At 34.6% G+C, this 13,507-nt stretch overlaps 2 protein-coding genes across 4 annotated transcripts in view; one reads left to right on the top strand and one right to left on the bottom strand.

Moving 5' to 3' along the window:
* The window catches only part of LOC105339660 (ATP-dependent translocase ABCB1), a 29,644-nt gene extending 28,837 nt beyond the window's left edge, over nucleotides 1-807 (bottom strand). For 2 of the 3 annotated variants that reach the window (XM_034453375.2, XM_066072991.1), the window contains exon 1: nucleotides 607-807. The gene's annotated coding sequence lies outside the window, so the exon portion shown is untranslated. The remainder of the gene's footprint in view (nucleotides 1-606) is intronic. The other variant, XM_066072992.1, reaches the window with a different exon arrangement.
* A 5,656-nt stretch (nucleotides 808-6,463) lies between these two features.
* On the top strand, nucleotides 6,464-13,126 carry LOC105339661 (uncharacterized). Its single transcript, XM_011445306.4, has 3 exons — nucleotides 6,464-7,144; nucleotides 9,604-11,667; nucleotides 12,134-13,126. The coding sequence occupies exons 1-3, from the start codon at nucleotides 6,700-6,702 to the stop codon at nucleotides 12,724-12,726; spliced, it is 3,102 nt and encodes a 1,033-aa protein (XP_011443608.3). The 5' UTR covers nucleotides 6,464-6,699; the 3' UTR covers nucleotides 12,727-13,126.
* Nucleotides 13,127-13,507: the final 381 nt, after the last annotated feature.

Genomic DNA, 13,507 nt, shown 5'->3' with positions numbered 1-13,507 from the left:
ATTTTATAAACAAGACCTTGGACTTTCAGCAGGATGTTACTATCGTTTTCTTGAGTCAAAACAAGTTAAAAATGACACTAGCTCAAAAGCCAGACAAATCTCGTTGATTTTAAAGAGCCAAAGCTTGGTGGCCAGCAATGAAATAGACATGCCACATTACTGTTTGACACAACTACCCAAAGTCTAAGCTCCTGTTAAAATGATTCTATTATTTCCAATTTACAATTGGGTTAACACCAAGTGTTACATTATATTCATAAGTAAACACATTTTTATTAATCAGGGCCCACTTATTAAGACACATGATTTTTTTTTAGACTTATATATGATAAATTATAAAAACCTCAGTGATCTTTGAAAATTATTAGAAATCTTGCAAATCATATGATGTACGCATGCGAGTAGATGCTCCAACACCCCTGAGTGATGAATAAACTTCAGTTTCATAACTTTAACCCGTACAAGTCTTTAAAAAGAAAGCGACCGGCATTTGATCAAACAATATACAGACGACCTAGTTATAAGTACTTAATGGACATACACAGGTGTAAAAAAAAAAATAAATGTTATGATTCAAAATTACCTATTGACAGTATAGAAACTCACCACATATAAGTAAAGAAACACACTGTTGTCAGAGTAAAAGCGGAGTCGTAGTAAATGCTGAACGAGTTACACATCCGTCAGTCACACGCTTTCCTTGTTTACATCAAGAATATCTATACTAGCTATGTACTTAGTCTCATTAAGTAACAGGCTGGAAGAGCAAAAGTTCATTCGTCCATGGGTGACCACAATGGAGGTCTTAATCTAGGTCAATACCTGCATGGCATGAACCAGGCCAGAACAAACCATGCATGACTTTTTTCAATTTTCTTTTTATAATTAAATTCTTTTTATAAATTTAGCTTCAGTAGTGTCGCATGTAAAACAACGTGTACCGGCTGAGTTTAAAAAGGTCAGGAAATGGAACACAGGTTGAGATTTAGTTTAATCCTGACGGTCTGTAAAAATATTCATTCAAGTTGGTGAAATATGAATATATACAGAGAGAGAGAGAGAGAGAGAGAGAGAGAGAGAGAGAGAGAGAGAGAGAGAGAGAGAGAGAGAGAGAGAGAGAGAGAGAGAGAGAGAGAGAGAGCATTTTTCCTTTATCGCTTTAATTGGGGTCAAGATTTAATTTACCTGTACAGTAAGACTTTGATTCAATATTTTAACTTGGGATTTTTTTCCCAGTCCCTTTAAAAAAAAAGTACATAAGGTGTACATATATATATACATGTAAATGTTAATACTTTTAACTAAATTGTACGTTTCAAGCTAAACCATGATTTAAGGAGCGTTATTTACAAACTACCTCATTTTCCTTTTTTTTTTTCAATATACTTTTTAAGCTTAATGTAGCTAAGTAAAGTTCTAAAAATTATAACTTTTCTGCTTCATCAATCAAATTCAAATTGAAATTCTGTTAAATAAATGTCATTTTGTCATATAGTCATGGAAGAACGCAGTTATATCGTTTAAAAGTCTTACTTTACTCCCTATGGAAACTAGAACGCAATTATATCGTATCATTTAAAAGTCCTACGTTACTCCCCGTTACGTCATGTGCCACATAGTTTCAAATTCCCCTGATGCCAAGAAGGGCATACAATTTTGCATGCAAACTTGTCATTTGATTTCTTTTGTTGAAAAAAAATTGAGGAATTTGAATTCAAAATATAAACCTAGCTATCTAAAAATATTTTATAAGAAAAACTTAAATCTTGTTCCATCGAGACTTCTTTTTTTTGTAGATTGAAGTCATATAAAACAAACTGACAATGCTATCAAAGTTTCTTAATTTAACTCTTGCTGAAAATATCCATTGCAGCTGCTTAAATTGATTTTTCCATATAATAATATTCTATATAATCACATATATTGAGCATGTTGAGATAAAATAGCTTTTCTATAAATACAATTATACTTGTACCCATCCCAATCAATTTTTAATTATGACCAAATTGTCTCAATGATTTTCCAAAATTCAAAACCCATATGTTCAACTTTTATTTTTCACTGATTTTCTAACATATGTTACATATCTATTACCACTGAGCCTCAACGCTTTGTACTCAAGGGTGTTCTCACTTAAAAACATTGGTATTATACAGGTTGGGACCATTTCGCCAAATGGGATATAATAACCCGTTTAGGATATAATAGCCCAAATGGGATATAAATTTTAGGCGCCAAAAATCAAAATTTTTGATTTTGAAATTTTTGATATAAATCCGCATTAGAATAGGTGTAATGCAACAACTTTTGGTTAACAATTTTTTCTGGAACCGTACTGTTACGGAGATTGATCCCTCAATATATCCAAAACTTCTTGGTGATCAATCTTACAAACTATCTTTTTTATACGTGTACACATATAGAAAAACTTCTTAACCAAAAGTTGTTGCATAAAATTAACATTTCATACTGAGCATGCTGAGTGGGCTTGCGGTGGAATAACACACCTGGAAAATGTAACTCATATAACAGTAAATCATTTGATTATGAAAGATATAATGATAAATAAACTGTACATATGTCAAATAAGCGAAAAAATTAGCAGGGACTGGCTTTAGTCAGACTAGTGCTCAACAATAATTTGAATAAATCGCTATGCGTTTGAATGTATTTTTCATTTGTGTGTTTGTCGGGGGTCGACCCGTCGGGGGTGGGGATGGGGGGGGGGGGGTGAGAGGAAGAATAATTCATTAGTGAATTGATAAATGTTAGTTAATTATGTTGCAATGTTTCATGCAAATAAAACATAGTTACCTTTCTTACCATAATAAAAGTTGATGAAGGAAAGAGCCGGGCCATCACTGCGTCGCTTCGGCTGCAAAAGATCTCACTAATTGAAGAATTTTTTTCAATTTTTTAAAAACAACTCAAATACACTTTTGAAAATCTAATTCATAAAAATCTAAAACATTTCACGTCAATTACATTTTATATCATTAAAGGTTGTCATATATTAGATATATATGATAAATAATATCAAAACAATAAGGGATTAACAAAACCATATTTTGGTTCATTTAGGGTCTTTAGTCATTCCATTATCGCGGCGTAGGTAAAATTAGTAAGCAAAATATAGCCGGGTTTTATCCAAGTTGAGCTTTCTAATCAAAATTGCATTTTTCCGTTCTTTAAAACTTTGAAGCTATGCACGCGATTAAAAAAAACATGGGTTATTTTGTAATAAGATTGCGTGGACAGAGAAAAAAATGTTGAGTCGTATGAAATATTGATGAGCACTATCCACAAGGTATTTTACGAAATAAATCAATGTAATAACACAAAAATACATGTAGCATCCTCGCCAGCCAAGCGTTTTTGGTCCAGACCAAAAACTTTTGACTTGGGGAGGTAAAAAAAAAAATAGTGTTTTTTTTTCTCTTTGTTTGTTTGTTTTTTTTTCTTTTGTTTTTTTTTCTTTGTTTGTTTTTTTATTTTTTACAATAAGAAATTTGACGCCTTTCAATTAATACGTATATCTGTCTTAATGACAGTTGTTGGTTTGAAATGTATAATCGTATATTGTAAATGTAACAGTTTGTCATTCATATTAAATGCCCTGTCTAGTATATAGTACTCCTGCCGCATGAATATCCTCCTGCTAAGGATGGTCCAGCCATTCATACCTGGGAAATATGATTCACGATGGCTCACCAACTTCGTTTATGGTTTTTTTTTTCGTATACTCGTATAAATAATGATTAAATTATTCTACTTGAATAAACTATACATTTCAGTCACTTCAATTAAAAAATATTCAGAATGTTTAATTTCATGTTGAAGCAATGATGATCGAGGTGTAGATAATCAACTCAGCCGTCAATGGCTATGCCATGCAGCAATGTTTTAAAAGCTAGGTGTCTCAAAGCTTAAACGAAATATGGTTGGGAAAAGGTATATAATTGTTTGAATCAACGAAAAATACTTTTATCACGGGGAGTATTTTTTCAAGTCATTGCAAATGATCTAATCAAATCGCATCGGCACGGCTAGGTGAGAATCGACACTAAATTGGAAATATTTTATTGAAAAATCCTTTAAAATGTCATATTCTTTTCAATTCTTGCTTGGGTTTCAAATATGTAGATATCTCGTTTATTTCAGATATTGTTAAAACATTTTGCCCCACCCTCAAAATAAGGCACATTTTTACTATTTACTTTTTATAAATTTGCAATGGGATAAATCCTCAGGTTTCCAAATAAGGATTCACTAACATACATTTATTTTCTTAACTAATTTTAAAGAGTTAGCGGATTATGTAAAAAAAAAAAAAAAAAAAAAATCTGCGATGCTAGCTTTATTCATAGTCCAAATGAATGGAAGCACCCACGAATGCATTTTATTGTATATATTTACATTTACATCTTCTTTTGAACCATTTAATCAATTACCAGTATCCATAAATGTTAACAAAAGTATGTAAATTGTTCTTTTCCAAATATGTAAAGGTTGCCTTGGTAACTATAGTCTACGTGGAAGTCTGAGGTCATTCCGTTCAAGTGCTCACGATGTAGCCTTAGTTACGTTCGATTAATTAACTTAACTAAAGAGATATAATCCGCACAAATTACGCAGCAATAGTATAAAGAAGACGTCAAATAACAATGTAAAATTAAATCATTATAGCTACTTGAATTAAAGTTGACATTTAAAAAGCTAAACATTCAATTTTGTGTTCATGAATCACTGGACATATTCATCTTAATTTGAAACAAAGAATCATTTTTTTTAAAGTTTTGGTGGAAACTTTCGAGTATTTGTACAAATGAAAAGCCATGCATGCCCTCCTCAAATGATATCCACATATTTAGTGTTTCTAATAATTTAAGAGAGAAAATAGTTTAAGGATGGGTGCCACAAAAATCTCTTTTAAAAGAACCACTGAACCAGAAAAGCCAAAAGTTACAAAAAAAACTTCTTGATATACATGTATACCAGAATAATTGTAGTTTTAAGTGTGTTCATGCTGTCATCCCATTAGGAGTTTTAATCCCATGCATATAACTCTAAAATATATAAACTTAAAGGACAACCATGAATTATAATATCTTTTTTAATTTTAAAACCCGTAGCAACGTTATTTTATACATTTAATTAACAGATGAAGACAATTTTAGGAACCCTCTTTAAAAAAAAAACACACACCGCATGACATATAAGAAAGCTAATGATAAGATAATGCCCTCTGCGTATGATGTCAGCACACTATACCTAAAAATCACGAATTGATTTGAAATATTTGTATTATAAAAATAATGAATTGTTTCAATTCAATTACCATTGTCATCCAGTTTTTTTTCCTGTCAATTTATTATAATCTGTTAAATGCTGAATTTTACATGATTGTACATGTTTTTGGTAATGTGAATTGCTTTGAATTTGATAATGCCGTTGAGGATAAAACGTTTGCGAAACATTCAATTTTTAAAGAGCTGACCGAGGGTAAATTTTAAGGAATATATATATGTACATGTATATATACTTTTATGTCTTCTTCATTCCGGCACATGCATATCTTTTATCCACCCCCCCCCCCCCCCTACCACCACCACCACAAACCACTAGACTTATACGGAGCACCGTTTCCTTGCAGCATGCGGCCTGTGCGCTACATGCAAATTAAAATATGCATTCAATGTATTCAACGGGACTTCGATAAAATACAAATTAAAAGTGGTAAACTAGTAATTGTTTATAACAACCAAAAAAATTTAATGAAAATAAAAGAATGGCAAAATGAGGCGACGTGTCAATTTCTATAGTGCATTCTTTGTAAATTTGATTTCATTTTCTCATTTTTAAGGGGAGACAGCCTGTGCAAATTCTGAAAAAAAACTTTCCCGGGGGGGGGGGGGAGGAGGAGGTGTCCGAGAGGTGATATTTTATTTTCGGGGTGGAGCAAGTGGTGGTGATAGGATACCTGCCTTAATAGAAGTTTTATTTTACAATGTTAAATTAATGAATTAGATTTAGATTTTTCGAAAGGGTTAGACCCCCACTGCTCTAGATCCACGCACAGGGTATAAGTCCGAAATATCTGACGTTTTCCTGGCTTTTAAGCGATTTATCATGATATTTATTTGCCTGGAAAATATCAGTTGTTAAAAAAGCCAGAAAAAAGGTCAGATATTTCGGACTACGGGTATTTATCATATCGTACATGTAGAACATGTGTCTATAATAGGCCTGCATCATACCGATAGCACATTCCGTTTATTTAAATACAGTGCCGGTTTTTTTTCCATGCAGCATTGCAGCTTTGTGTTTTCAGATAGCAATTTATCTGAAGAAGTAATTTTCGATATGGTGTTTGGTTCCTTGTTTACCCAGTGTTTATCCCGTAGTCACGTGACTTCCATTCACCATGACGTCACAATTCTCTATATATTGATTGTGACGTCACAACAAATCAGACCACAAATTCCCCGCCATAGTGGAAGCCGTCACTGTTTTCTTCGTTAATTCAGAAGGAATTTTCGCATAGAACTGTGTAAAGTTTTGTGATTTCTGTTGATCACTTCCTCAATTTTTATTGAGGGATTCGCATTTTTTAGTTCTTGTATACCTGAACTAAATTATCTGTTTTTATTGTTCAATAATAATATTCGTATAGTAATAGTTTACTGTAAATGTAAGTATATGGCCATGTCATCGGAGGAAGATATACCCACGCTTTATGCTGGGGATTTAGCTCCTCCGATGGAAGATGTAAAAAATTCCTGCCTCATAGCAGACGAGCATCGTAGGCTCCTGGAAGAAAATCACAGACTCGCTGAAGAGAAACGAGCCCTGCTGAATTCATTGATCCTGATGAATCAAAAAATTGAAAAAATGCAGACCCACTTTTCCTCCATATCATTAAAACAACAGATCGAAAAAAGGGAGGAAGACATACGAGATTTGCGCAAAATTCTCATGGAAGTCGTGGAACAGAATAAGAAGCTAAAAGACGCCGTGCACGTCTCGGAACATGCTCGGCAGGAAATAAAGACAGAGTTTGAAATTCTGCGAAAATTGCTGAGTCCGATAAAGCCCCGCGCTCAGACTCATACTCATACTCAGACTGAATTGATTTCTGAATCAGGTAAGTCAATTATTAATTTAGGTAAATATTTAAAATTCATTGAGGTAGAAAATTATTAACACACTTCCATCTTATAACCAATCCAGTCACGTGTGCGGATCAAGAAGGGGTCCAGAGGGGGGTGGGGGGGGGGGGGGGCTTTCTTTTCCTTCTGAAAATTCAAACTTATTAAATTTACATTGTATAATTACCGAAAATTGCTTCGAACCCCTCTCTCCTCCAGAGCAAACACAATAAAATAATGCACTTTGACACCCCCCCCCCCAACCCCACCCGCTGAAAATTTTCTGTACCCGCGCATACAGCAAGACTTTGTACTCTGCCTATGTCGCGTCTGTCAAAGACTTTTATATATATATAGATGGCCCACTTGTAAGTTGTCATGAAATTTTTTAGTATTTACACCCACTCAGTAAATTCAAAATGTACACCACGACACGTACAGTACGTTTTAAATATATTTAAAATATCTTGACGATGTACGAGTCCAGATACAAGTCTTTTACTAGACGATGTTATAAGACAGTATAATACTTGCACCAAGTGTTTGCGCCTATAAATATCACTGCCTTGTGAATGTTTTGATCAAAGACAGGGCCGCATGCAATTTACGTTGCTATTTAAAAAATGAAATCCCTTAATACACATATGAGCGGCCCTTTATATCACTTTGGGGTTGAACTGTTTAACTGTTTGCATATCAATAAATTTAGATCTATCAATAATCTTATCATTTCAAGGTCAAGATAGAAAGAGTGGCCCTGATAATTATTAAACAAATTTATATTAAATTATGCCCCCGATCGCGACAGTCGCAGGTGCGTTCATTTTGACTATTTTGTTTTGAATCAACATCATGTCAACATAATCGTGTGCACAGATTTAGAGAGGGGGTGGGGATCTGGACCCCTCCCTTCTCTTCATGGAAAATTGACCCCTTGATACAAACCACGTCTTTTGCGCCCCCATCAAAATATTACCATGTCATTTTCCGTATTTATTTAATGATGGAAATTAAATTTTTGAAACGACAAGACATGCACCCCAATCATATTCCAATTTGGATTTGGATGCGACGTAAATGGTAATAGAGGTTCTTAGGAGAATGGTTTTTGTTATAACCCCCCCCCCCTCCAAAAAAAAAAAAAAAAAAAAAAAAAAAAAAAAAAAAGAAGAAAAAAGCAAAAACAAAAAACAACAACAAAACCCCACAAAACCCGTCATTTTTTAACTACTAATTGGCCTCCATAATTTAAATAAAAGAAGAATAAGGCGAAGGCGTGTAAAATGCCCTTATGAGGAATGATTACTGCAAAATTAAAATATCATTAAATCTGATACTTTTAAAAAAAGAAAATAATTAAAAACAATGTATATTTAAAGTAACATCGGTTTGGAACCATTAAATATTTTGAATACTTGCAGTAAAGGTTGATTTAAACTTGCGTTGCGTGTCAAAACCTCCAAATAGTGTCATTTGTATAACTTCGATGCCTTTTCTTTTATATAGTGGGTCTGAGCTCCATATTTTTGTCATAGTCCGAATGCGGTTTAATGGAATTGAAACCGATTTTAATCAACAAAAATGTGGAAAGATGACCCACTATACTTTAAAAATTTCATTTTGTAGCCCAAGAATTGAACATAAAAAAAAATCATACAAGTCTTTAAATTCGTGGCCAACGTCTCATATAGCATTTAAACAACGCATTTTGTTGTGAATGAAATGGCTCAGTGGTTAGAGCACCAGACATTAGGTAACTGTATAGAACTTGGGTTTTTATGTTGTGGGTTCGATATAACCAAAACTAATTGAAAAAACTATTTGAAATTGTATTTTACGACTTAACCAAATGGGCAGTTGCGCCATCTTATTTCCCCATCTTCTTCTAAAGCCTAATTACGAAATTAATTTAACACCCCCAAATTATATTCTAATTCGTAAAATGTAAGAACAGTAAAACTAAGAGAACGTGCAGATGGATGGACAGACGGACGGACGGACGGACGGACGACGGACGGACGGACGAACATGACATGATATTAATAACAACAAATACGATACATGATAGTGATAAGATAGTCAAAAATACAACATACACAAGACATTCGCGTTGGCCATACTTCTTGTTGAAGGACAGATCTACCTTAATCTATTTTTAGATATGATTTGTTTAGCTATAAACTATCATTCAGTATATAAGGGAAAAAAAATCATACCTGTTAGCTTTGTAATATGAACATTTTTCAAGATCACACAGAACAAGAGATAAATACAGTCTTAAAACAGCCACGACTACCAAGCCATCTTGCTTGAATTAAAAATATTTTGTGTAAAAAATTCTTTAACATTATTTTTCCGCCTAGAGTGAACCTTTTTATTTATATACTAGTATATGATAAAGAGTGTGTGTTGATTGATCTAATAATGTAATAAATATATTAATTATTGTATGTAGAAATCCACCACGATTATCCAGAAATCGCCCCCAAAGATCAGCAAATTGGAGACGATTTTAAAGAAACCGAGCAAAATTCATCCATGCTTATTCAAAGAAATCTGTCACCGTCGACAGAGGTAAGAATGGATATTACCGTAAAAAGCGTACAAGGAAATCTGTCCCCCACAACTCAAAACGATTACGGACAAACGGCTGGTCAAAAATCACTAATGGAAGGCAAGACCAAGGAGTTTCGCTCCAAGATACCTCTGTATCAAAAAAGACGTGCTCAACATGATGCCATGAAAGACAAACCAACAGATGAGCGATCGAATGCGAATGCTGAAGAAATAAACAAATACAGTCCGAAACCTGCCCAAAACCCCATTCGTGCCCGTAATCAAGACGTCCCTAGTCCATCAGTTTCCATGCCTTCGTCCAAAACTGTTGTAAACAAGGAAAGAGTCAGGGGCGAGCAAGAGACCATTGAAGAGATTGTAAATACCAAGTTTGCCAAGATGCCTCGGAAAATTGCACGTTATAAGCCACCTGAAACAAAACAAATCATGGAAGATTCCACCCATAGGGGGATTAAGGATACGTCAGGTCAAGAAATACCCCCAAACAGAACCAATGATGTTTGTCCTGATGCTTCCAGCGCTGAAAATCTTGTACAAAGGGATCTTAACCAAGAACTTCTTTTTGACAGAGAAAGGAGTCTTTCATGCAACATGGAAGGATCCTATAAGCATGAAGGACAATTCAACCCAGGCAAACCTGGTTCTCCAAAAGGTACAAACCAGGACAGTGAACCAGTTTTCTATTCCCTTCCGATGACTTTTCGCAATAACCTCCTTCAAAGGGAGAGATATTACTCGGATAAAGAAGTTAACTATATATTTGAGAAACTTCTAAAAGAGGAAAAAGCTGGTTATCAACGTGGCGCAAAAATCGATCCAACTACCGGTAAAATGCAGAAACCAGAGAACAGTTTCAAAGGTGAAGATAATTCAAGCATCACTGAACCGAACTGCAATGGGGAACAAAGAAGATGCGCACAAATTCAACAATTAAAACAAGAAAACGTGGAAAATTTAGGAGTCAGTCAACAGCGTCCAAAATTTGCATCTTCTCTTGAGTTGCACTCTCAAAATGTTAATGAAGCCTCATTGCACGCACAGGAGCCTACCAATTATAACGTCCCAGACGAACATGAAGTAGTGTTCCAAAACAATCAACTCGAGAACGACGACGTACCACCACAGAACTCATCTCCCACGAACCAAGAAAATGCGTCGCCATCAGTTGAAACCAGGAAGATTGGAATTGATACTGGCAAAGCAGAAAATCAGTCACCAACAACTTACAACACGTACGTCAGAGAGGGTACCCAACTGTCACTGAGTGTAGGCAAGTCTGAAGATGTTTCTTCAAGTTTACCAAAGTTTCAGGGGAAAACTTCCACAACAAGTAGCTCAGATGGGCCGGGACGCACCGACAGAGACACCAGTCATGCTGATCCAAGCGGTTTCGTGTACCTAAGATCAACTAAAAATGGTCCCCAAGATGTGGTAGACAGTCATGGTGTGCATGGCCAGTTTCCTGATGAACGTAACGCACAGCCTGAACCAGCTAGGATGGACCAATCCGATCAAGTCCTTCCCGAACAAATTCGAAATGAGCTGGTATCCGAAGAACAACCGCTCAATGAGGATACGTTCCACCAGGTGCCCTACAAAAATCCAGAATTTTCGAAAAGGATCAACGACACCGATCGGCACATAGGTCAATCGAGTATTTGTATTGCAAAAGAAGAGAGTGTCCATGCTCAAGAATTGCATTCTCCTAAAATGGAAATGGAATCCGAAAGCCTAGATGCTGGATTGAAGAATGATGGAGATGGAAAATATCTACTACGGGTGGACGAGGCTGATATTTATCAGGGATCAGATTCTTCCAGTTTAGGGCGAGGAGTAATTGGAGACCCGGTTGCGACTTCCACTCCTAGGAACAGGAGGTTTATGATGGAGCCTATTGCTACGTCAACACCTAAAGCTTTCGAAGAGCATGCCCTTAATCAAGGTAAGACTGAATTTGTATTAGAATAATCATCAATTCATATACCGAGGAAATTATATGATCTTGAAAAAAAAAATGAATCATACAGTGTCTTGTTTTATATAATAAAGTGCTGGTTTTAACTTTGATCTTAAGGGGTTTATAATTTTTATGTTCAGATTGAGTTTGATTAAATATAAACATTGTGTTATTTATTTCAAAATGTTGAATGTGTTTTAAGTCTTTACAATAGCATATACAGAGGTGAGAGGTAAGCTTTATAACATTTTCTGCAATGCTTTATATTTTTTACACACAACTAAAATCATAAAACGATGATTGATGTAAAAAGGCAAAAGTTATGTGTCAAAATATTGTTCTGTTATAGAAAAAAATTATATTGAATAAAATCTGAATTCTCAAATTTAAATACCAATGAATGTTGAAATTATTATTATTAATATATATACATGTATATATATATTGACAGTTGTTCCGAACCGAAGCCAGTCGAGCAGTGACGCTATGGACAGCGATTCTGGGATCGCATTTGATCAAAAGTTGTCGGCAGCTCTGAAGATTTTGGGCACAAGGGTAATTGGAGAAATCGCATTCCAGCTGGACAGAAAAATCTTGGAAACAGTGTTTCGACGACGCGCGTCGGCTTCAAATGATGAATTGATCAAAAATCGAGTCTATGGTTACACCTCCCAGAACATCGGCGCTCTGATAACAAAGGAAACCTTGCGAGGCGATGGAACAAGAAATTTGCAAAAAGAATCTTTTTATCGCAAGCGCCATGAGAAGTTGCTCTATATCCTAAAAGATCATGGATATAACAAAATGGTGCATGAAGAGTTTGTAAAGAAAATGGTTGAGAAGTATGGCACATTAAACGCCACCCCGTCCAAAAAAGTTATTCAAATGTACGGACTAGAGGAACCAAAACTTTTAGAAGCACTGCTCGGGGAAGTCACCGCTGATAAGGCAGAATTTGTACACTCTCTAGTGCTACTGAATTGTCTCCGTGTAATGTATAGTTGGGATGCTGTAGATGGTGGCGGTAGCCTGTTTAAATGGTAACCTGAAAACAAAGTTGCGAAACATTTTACATCTTCTTCATTTTTGTTGTCATGTAATGGAATATGACAACAATAAGTCTATTTAAATATTTGTATCAGAAATGCTAATTTGTTTGTATTTATATTGAATCATTTAATTTTAGACACATGTACATTTAGATGTATATTTTTGTGATAACAGTGATTGATCGATCAATTGAAAAAGCAATGGCATAAAATTTTACACCTTCTTAACATGTGTAATTTTAGGCATCTCTTTATTTAGATATCTTTTTTTGTGATAACATTGATCGATCAATTGAAAAAGCAATGACATCATTTTACACCTTCTTAACAGGTGCTTAGAAGTATTTATTTAATGTTAGATAGAAACTGAATAAAATTTTTGTTATGCAATTTTATTCATCGCTATTTTATCCTTGAAGCATTCAAATAAATCAAATAATTCGCAAACGAAGTGCCAGGAATGAACGATTTTGCTTCGGTATTAACGTAATGCTTTATATCCGTCAAGTTCACCTTAAAAAGTCTCTGTAATCCGCAGAAATGACTAAATAATGATTGAGCGCATGATTGGAAAGATAAGTACAAGTCAAATAGGCGAAAAAAAAAATGCAATTTTAGATTTTAGAAAATTATCTTTTAAAAAATTAATCAATTTGAACTAAAGTCCCATTGTATTTGAACTCATGATCTACGGTTCAAAAACACTGGGCTGCATTTTACGACAAAGTCATAACTATTTACAGCCTCGTAAAATGATCTTTAAAGAAGTTAAAAGA

Source organism: Magallana gigas, chromosome 10, assembly GCF_963853765.1.
Source record: "Magallana gigas chromosome 10, xbMagGiga1.1, whole genome shotgun sequence".
In the NCBI taxonomy this organism is placed as follows: Eukaryota; Metazoa; Mollusca; class Bivalvia; order Ostreida; family Ostreidae; genus Magallana; species Magallana gigas.
Note: the sequence above shows the minus strand (reverse complement) of the source record. Positions and strands in the feature narration are given on the sequence as shown.

Excerpts from the sequence above, each read along its gene's own strand:
- LOC105339661 (XM_011445306.4), top strand. The coding sequence starts at position 6,700 with ATGGCCATGTCATCGGAGGAAGATATACCCACGCTTTATGCTGGGGAT. Across the intron at positions 7,145-9,603 it reads TGAATTGATTTCTGAATCAG|AAATCCACCACGATTATCCA; the intron begins GTAAGTCAATTA and ends TATTGTATGTAG. Across the intron at positions 11,668-12,133 it reads AGAGCATGCCCTTAATCAAG|TTGTTCCGAACCGAAGCCAG; the intron begins GTAAGACTGAAT and ends ATATATTGACAG.